The sequence below is a fragment of the Pleuronectes platessa genome, chromosome 3 (assembly GCF_947347685.1).
Source record: "Pleuronectes platessa chromosome 3, fPlePla1.1, whole genome shotgun sequence".
Classification (NCBI taxonomy): Eukaryota; Metazoa; Chordata; class Actinopteri; order Pleuronectiformes; family Pleuronectidae; genus Pleuronectes; species Pleuronectes platessa.
In genome coordinates, this window is record NC_070628.1 from 10,881,298 (window position 1) to 10,889,168 (window position 7,871).

The following is a 7,871-nucleotide window of genomic DNA, read 5'->3' on the forward strand; positions in this document are numbered from 1 at the left end:
TCTTGACCTCGACGTATACACTTAATTTACATCTAAAAAAGCCTCTTGTGGCTTATACTGATTAAGAATACATTTCCATAAAATATCAGGAAATTGTAAAAAAAATAATGTTTAATGTCATTTGAGGGAGGCTGGAAATAGAGAATGTTTTTCATGTTTACATAATCATTGATTTGTATCACAAATCGAGTGTAATGATAGTTGCCAATTCGTTTTTCATTGTTCAACACAAGAAATTAATTATTCTAACTGAAAATATACAATACTACACATCTCATGTACGTCTAATGCACTTATTTTGAAATATAGTGGTAAACAGAAAATAAATATTACCGGGATAAGCTTCTTTTGACCATGATTAAGTGAAAAAAATGACCTTATAAAAAATACCCAACTAAACCGAACATGTTTGTGGAGACAAAAATAACAACACAAACCTTGCTTTCTCAGGGAAAATAGCTGGAGGAGTCAGAGTACTGAATAATGATAACATATATAATTAACTTTATTTATATAGCCCTTTTAAGTTCCAATGTGCTTAACAGACAGAAAAAGTGGAATTTGAAAGAACAGCAATTAATACGAGAAAAAGATAAACAATTTATAAAACAGGGTAGAATAAAAAACTGTACTCGAGACAGTTATTGCTGGTCACATGGACAACACCAGTGAATGAGCCATTGAGTGCTTTACCCTTTGACAATAGCTAAAGAGAAGGACTCTGACTTTCATTCAAGACAATCTGACCTGTAAACATTTAGCCGCTGCACACCTGCAACATGTGTTGGCAGCATGAAAAATGTCCTTGGTAATAACTTTTATCTTGTGGCTTAAACAAATAGAGTTTGTGGGATTTGTTGCACTGGAAATTCAAAGCCCTATGGCAACAATATCAAAGGCAAGTATGCACTTTTTGTACTTTAATAAACCAGATTTTATGGCTGCTCTTATGTGTGTCATTTGTTTGCACAGAGAACGACCTACAGAGCAGATAATGAGACACATCAAGGCGACTGGGGTGTGTGTGTTTGTTCATGGTACATGGCCACGTACAGACTTTGATCTGGTGATGCATTTGCCAAGATTTCCACCATCAAATCCGTTTACACCAGGTTGTAAAAAAAAAGAAAGTGGGCAATATAGCAAAAGTAACACATTTCTGGAAAGTTTCAAAATCATTAACAAAGCTGCTCTATTCTCCAGTAACTCTGGAAAACTAAATTCTCTACGTCTGATGTGTTTTAGCTTGATTGGACAAAAAGAAAGATCAAATGAAACTCTTGCATATTTTTCTTCCTCCTAGTAAGCGATACAGATAAATTAAATGAGGTTATTGCACACAAATAGACAATTGTTGCCACTTATTTTTGATTTATATTACAGTTGGAAAGTCAATGATTAGGATAAATGTGTTTTCCTGGTCAGTTACACTCCAGCAATGACTGCCTAGGTCTGCGATAAACTAGGTGGCAGCAAAATATAGCTATTACTCGGGCTACAGTCATGCAAAATAAGTACTGTCAAGTATAAACGGGAATAATACTGACTTCCTCTGCTATGGATGTCCTTATCAGATTAAAGGCACATTATTAAAAATGAAATGCAATAACTGGCAAGTGTAAGTAGTCGGACACATATCAAAATATGTTGTTTTAAAACTCAGAAGATGGAATAAATATGTATGAATAAATACATGATAAGCATAGGTATAAAAAGTTCCACTTATGTATGGGAGACCACGCCTCTCCCCTCCCCATATGATAAAAACAAATGCTAAACTTGCTGCAGCATAATTTACATAGCACATTCAGGATCGTGCTAAAAGAACCCTTGTCATTTTATCAACACCAGGAGATTTCTTACTTTGCCACATATTCATATTTGTAAACAATAAAATGGCATTTCCCAATGCACGCGACAGATAGTAGACTTTTTATTAAACTTGCTTAATCTTAGCTACTCTATTAGAATTCCATTTTGACCTAAATTGATTGAATTACTGTAGAATGACAGCCTGAACCTTTATCTTTTTATCTACACTGATTTAAAAGCACTTGGCTTGACTCCTAACTAAACGTTTAAACATGCCATATAAATAAATGTCCCTTCACAGAAACTTCTCCTACGTAATTGATTTTATCACACTATTGGTTTTTTTAAGAATCTTGACCAGTTGTTAAAATTAAACATATTTCTCAGTCACTGTGTCTTGAAAATATCTTTTTTGTATCATATTTTCGGCTGCACATGCTTTTATTGTGAAAGCCACAGAGCGGAGGTTCCGGCTCCTCGGTGGTGGATGTGGCGGAGTTGGGTGACGGGAAGCAGGAACCGGAGGAGGAAGAAGACGTGTGTGTTTATAATGACGCCTCCGCCGCTGCGCTCGTGCCTCGGCTTCCTGCTGAAAGTCAGCGGCTCCTTCTCTGTCTCCAGAAACAAACTCGTCGCACAAGCAGCAGCTCTTCCTCATCTTCATCACCTGAGAAAAACCATGCACTACATCGCTGAGGAGAGAGGAAGACCTCACTCTCCGGACTACCGGATCTATTTTAGTAAGTTAAATCACCTTGAGTACGGGAGGAGCCTCATGTGTTCACGGGTTTAACGGCGCCGTGCTCCGGTCTCCGGTCACCGGAGTCACCGGGCAGGTAGCCTCGTCTGACCTTTGAACTGGAGGTTATTTAGTGTTAGCACTTAGCACTGTTACAATGCTGAGTGTTAGCAGTAGAGCTAAAGCTCTGCTACTGTCAGACTGTCCACATGTTTAACTCCTTCATAAGCAGATGGGAAGGAGAGGGTTTGTTTTTCACGTGCTTGTACTTCCTGTTTTATGGTCACGTGGTCAACACACACGCACACAACATGCACACATACTAGACCTGTTATTTCCACATTTCCTAGCCCTTTGCCTTAATTGTCACTTAATAACTTATACTATTTAACCTCGTATTAATCCCCAAAAGCAATTTGATGCAATGATAACTAGTCAATATGACCTCAATGATGGTTTTGTATAAAAATGTGTCGTCAAATTCATAGAAAGATGTATTCAAACCCACACACACTTAGTAATTTCCTTGCCCCAACCCTAACTATCCCAATCTATACCTAATTATAACGTTAACTCTTTAACCTCGTCTCAATCCTCAAAAGCATGTGTCCTCAAATCCACAGAAACACATGTACAAACACACACATACAATTTCCACTCCACATTTCCTTGACCCTAATTCGAACCTAAACTAGATTCCAACTTGAAATGGTCAAACCTCGTCTTAACCCTCACAAAGCCCTTTGATGTCATGAGAACTAGTCAAAATGACCTTGTAATAATTGAGTTGAACCTAGATGTGTCCTCACAACCATGGAAAGACATGTTTATACTCGCATACAACGTCCAAGTTTCTTAAATCCTAACCGGAACTAAATTACAATTTGAAATCCATATCCTCGTCTTAACCCTCAAAAAGCACTTTGATGGTATGACAACAATCCAAATGTCCTCACAATGATGGTTCAAGTCAAAAATTTGTCCTGACAACCATTGAAAGACGAGCACAATCACAAGTACAGTGGAAAAACAAATAATTTCCCTAAAGTATTTGTACAATTCAGATAAAGCTAAACTTAATTGAATAGTGATGCAGAGGATAATTACTCCTTCCTTTCTTTCTATAATCAAACCGGAAGATTTCATTGATCATTTCATTATTATTTTTAATCTGGTAATAGTGATAATGATCAAGGCTGGATAACAAACAGCCGAGTGCCCACATGCTCCAGACCCCCAGGGGGCCCTACAGCCTCAGGTTTACCCAACATCATTTGTTTATGTGAACAAACGGTTGTGTGATAATGTCTGAGAAAACATTAGCAATGTGGACTACTTAACAGTTCGTCCTTTTAGGGTCGCAGGGGCCGGAGTCAACCCTAGCTCACTTTGGAGACTCAAGTCATGAAGTGGTGAAATGTCAGTTCATCAGATTTCCTATGTTGATACGGTTTGAAACTTAAATCTGTTGCTAAGAACATTTGAGGTTCCCGCCCTGAATGTGACTTCAGAGGGAAACCATGTGATAATGGTGAATTCTGACCAAAGAATAAGCCATTTTTCCATCTTTACACTTACACACGGATTTCTATAACTTTGTTATTCCACGTGCATTTCTATTTTTACTTTATTTTCCTTAGAAACATCTGAAGGGAAATATGTTTCGCCTTTCCATGATATTCCACTTATAGCTGAGCTGGAACAGGTAAGTCTACTGATTTTAGTTTCTGTTCGATAAATGTGATGCAGAAAATGTGACTACGGCTTTTTGATATTTATTCACAACACAACAGTCAAACTAGCAGCTTATTTTTTTTTAACAGGACAATGGTGTACCAGCTAAAAAACCCAAGCGTAATGAGAAGGAGGTATTGTCAAATTGATCAATTTTATATCATTTTTACTTTCACCACAGCATATACTGGGATTAAATGGTAGATGTCTTCTTTACTCTCAGGTGCTCTTTAACATGGTTGTAGAGGTACCTCGATGGTCAAATGCTAAAATGGAGGTAAGTATAGATTTATATAGTATATTTATACATCTATACAAATCTATATACAGGCTATAGCTAGTGTATCACTTTTGATACTACTACGACTGCTTCTACTTTAGTAAAGGAAATGTTCAAGTATTAACTCTGCTCGTTCACACAGACTTATATGTTAACTTCATTCACCCCCGTTTCATTATAAATTTTTAATAGTGTATTTCTAATTGTTTATCAATTAGCTAGCATCGCTGTAGCTTGAAGCTATTTTATTTATTATTGGACAAGCTAATAAGTTGATTGTTGAAATTAAAGCTACACTAAGTAACTTTACTGAGCAACAGCGCCCTCTGCAGCGATTATTCTGTTGGGCGGCGTGTCCAATCGAGCAAGTGGTTTTCATGTGGAGGAAAAACTAAGCCTATCAATTGAGCTGAGCTCTGACTGTGTGGTCACTGAACGGAAACACAACTGAATGATGGATATTCCTCATGATTCACGGCTTCCTGAACCTGAAGAGCTGCCGCTGCAACAAATTCCAAATATTTTATAAGTTTCCTTGCTGAATATCGCGGACAGGTGTTGGTTCCAAATCTTAATCTTCTATTTTAAAATAAAAAATGCGTGATGCTGCTTTTTGTCGTGTTTGGTCAACACACAAATACATTTGTGGTCGTACAAACACACAAATACATTTACCATTGCTCATATTTGCTTCACTTTTACAGATTGCTACAAAGGAACCACTAAATCCGATCAAACAAGATTTGAAGAAAGGCAAGCTCCGATATGTTGCCAACATATTTCCACATAAAGGTTACATCTGGAACTATGGAGCTCTCCCACAGGTGAGGAAAATGGCTCACATTTACATTAGAGCATAGTGTATAAGAATTTAGTGTATATCTAATAACAATACAGCAATTTAAAGCAATGAAGAGTTTAATTTAAGCTTATTGGTGCAATTATTGATTTATTCAATTAGTGACTTTTTAGGAAAACAATAACTTCTTTCATGTTTCTGAATTGTTCCCCTGAAAAAGACATGGGAGGACCCAAAACACACAGATGCAGAAACGTCATGTTGTGGTGATAATGATCCCATTGACGTTTGTGAAATTGGGACCCAGGTAAGACTGCAGCAGTTTGTATAATGAATCCTAGAATTTTTTAGGATGTTTTTTGCTTGCTTCATTACACAAACCTTTTCACATTGTGTGAATGATTGACAATAGCCTAACTCTTTGTATTGTGTTGGCCCATTCAGGTGTGTTTTCCAGGTCAAGTGATCCAAGTGAAAGTGCTTGGCATCTTAGCCATGATTGACGAAGGAGAAATGGACTGGAAGGTCATTGCCATCAATGCTCAGGACCCGGATGCCAAAAATCTAAATAGTGGGTGTGATCATATATTCAACATCCAGAACGTCCTGTACTGATCCATACTTTACCATGAATAATTTCAGTCCAGGAAACCTTTAAATTAGAACTGTATTTGGAATTAGCAAAAAGAGACAACATAGTAGAAAGGAAAAGTTTCATAATAAGATACAAGTTTAAATGGAATTATGCAGAGCTTTTTGGAATAAGCTGCCAAACCAGTCTCAACCTCATACTTTGAATATGGTATTATTGTAATGTACATGCAAAGCTCAGTAACTTCAGATGAACCTAAACCTAGAATGTGTAATGTTTATTGTCAACACCGGTTTGTTTACTTCAGCTGCAACCGACCTTGTCCTTGTGTAGTTTTAATGAAAAAGTGTAATAAATGTATTACTTGCTTGGGCATATGTACCCACTATTAACATCAGGATGATATATATAGTCATAATGTTATCTTTTGTTAAGATGAAACTCTACTACGGAGTGTAAGTGGCACGCAGATTTATGTATAATTCATAACAACCAATCTGTAAATACTGGGTCCCTTTATTCTTATCTGTTCAACGTGTTACTGTCCTTTAAGACATAGAGGATGTCCGCAAGAGCCGACCTGGTCATTTAGAGGCAACCGTCGACTGGTTCAGGAAATACAAGGTGCCCGATGGAAAGCCTGAGAACCAATTTGGATTCAATGGACAATTCAAAGACAAGGTACTGAGACCTTTGCAATACTGCTTAACAGTAATAAACCTTGACAGTTGATATACGAGGAGTCGTGGTCCTCTGTGGTTTAGTGGTTTAAATGTTTCAAACTAATTTGACTGAAATGAACTGTTCCAGAAGAAATGTCAATGGTGTGTTGTCTGATCTTTGTTCTTTTGTTAGGATTTTGCAGTTGAGATTATCAAGTCCACCCATGAGCACTGGAGGGCACTAGTGCAGAAGCAGACAAATAGTGAAGGGATTGAATGGTAAGGTGGTGGAGGTAAAGCCTCTGCAGTGGATCTGTGGCAAACATGGAATTGACACTGTGATTGGCATGAACAGGACTGACTTTTTATTTATGGACAATCCCTATCTGTTCAGCAAAAATATCTCTTGCTGTGAGAGTCCTTTGAAATGCAGTGCTGATGAGGCCAGAGATTTCGTCCAGTCGGTGAGAACTTCTAAAGTGTGTAAATGATAATAAGCAAAATAGCTTGTAAAACATTACAAATGTCGGGTTTGGTAATTTTCGTTTATATTTTGTGACTCCTCAGGCCCCAGCATTTGGTAGCCCACATCCTGTGTCTCCAGATGGTAAGTTAACACTGAGTGAATCAAACTAAATTTGTCTTTTTTTAAGGCATTTTATGGTTTAATGCTCATACTTTTGAATTTTTGTTTTGAAAGTGGATAAGTGGCATTTCGTCTGAAACCCTGGAGACAATATGGAGACTGACCAAAGTTCCTAACATCCAATGAAGATTTATCTATATGCAGCTGGATTTATTTTTGGTAAGAACTCTTCCTCAGCTGTGTAAAGTGCCATCTGCATTTGCCATCCAATCATTAGTTAAAAAAGAAAAATGAAATGAAAAAAGATTATACTAATACACTGACAGCCCAAGCAAGTGAAGATCTTTTGAGTAGAATTAAGAACATCAAATTTTTTTTTTTAATTATAAGTCTAAAGGTTGATCACAAAATATTCTCCTTTTATTGTAAATTATTTTTTATATGTAATGCAGTTCTTTTGTGGCAAATGTACAGGTCCAGCCTTGCCTTCTATTGGACTGAATGTCGAGCGAACATGCTCCAAATCTGTTCTTAAGTCATAATTGTACCTGCAACCACAGTTTCTTCTTGTTTGGATAAATGATAAATAAATAAGATGTGAACCTGATAAGATCTCTTCAATTTTTATCAATAATTACACATTTAGAAGCTTCAACATGTTAGATAG

At 37.0% G+C, this 7,871-nt stretch overlaps 1 protein-coding gene across 2 annotated transcripts; it reads left to right on the plus strand.

Moving 5' to 3' along the window:
- Nucleotides 1–2,298: 2,298 nt before the first annotated feature.
- On the plus strand, nt 2,299–7,814 carry ppa2 (inorganic pyrophosphatase 2). 2 transcript variants are annotated; one of them, XM_053419476.1, is made up of 12 exons: nt 2,299–2,552; nt 4,192–4,256; nt 4,375–4,419; nt 4,509–4,562; nt 5,270–5,389; nt 5,585–5,671; nt 5,809–5,935; nt 6,510–6,637; nt 6,812–6,897; nt 7,013–7,097; nt 7,186–7,225; nt 7,319–7,814. In XM_053419476.1, the coding sequence occupies exons 1-12, from the start codon at nt 2,300–2,302 to the stop codon at nt 7,339–7,341; spliced, it is 1,113 nt and encodes a 370-aa protein (XP_053275451.1). In that variant the 5' UTR covers nt 2,299; the 3' UTR covers nt 7,342–7,814. The 2 variants fall into 2 exon arrangements, with proteins under 2 accessions (XP_053275451.1, XP_053275452.1); XM_053419477.1 differs by having other exon boundaries at nt 2,301–2,552; nt 7,013–7,082.
- The last annotated feature ends 57 nt before the right edge of the window (nt 7,815–7,871 follow it).

What these genes read in the sequence shown, in the direction of transcription:
- ppa2 (XM_053419476.1), top strand. Translation starts at nt 2,300, where the DNA reads ATGTGGCGGAGTTGGGTGACGGGAAGCAGGAACCGGAGGAGGAAGAAG. An exon ending in TTATAGCTGAGCTGGAACAG is followed by an intron (nt 4,257 to 4,374) that starts GTAAGTCTACTG and finishes TTTTTTTAACAG; the next exon opens with GACAATGGTGTACCAGCTAA. An exon ending in GGATGCCAAAAATCTAAATA is followed by an intron (nt 5,936 to 6,509) that starts GTGGGTGTGATC and finishes CTGTCCTTTAAG; the next exon opens with ACATAGAGGATGTCCGCAAG.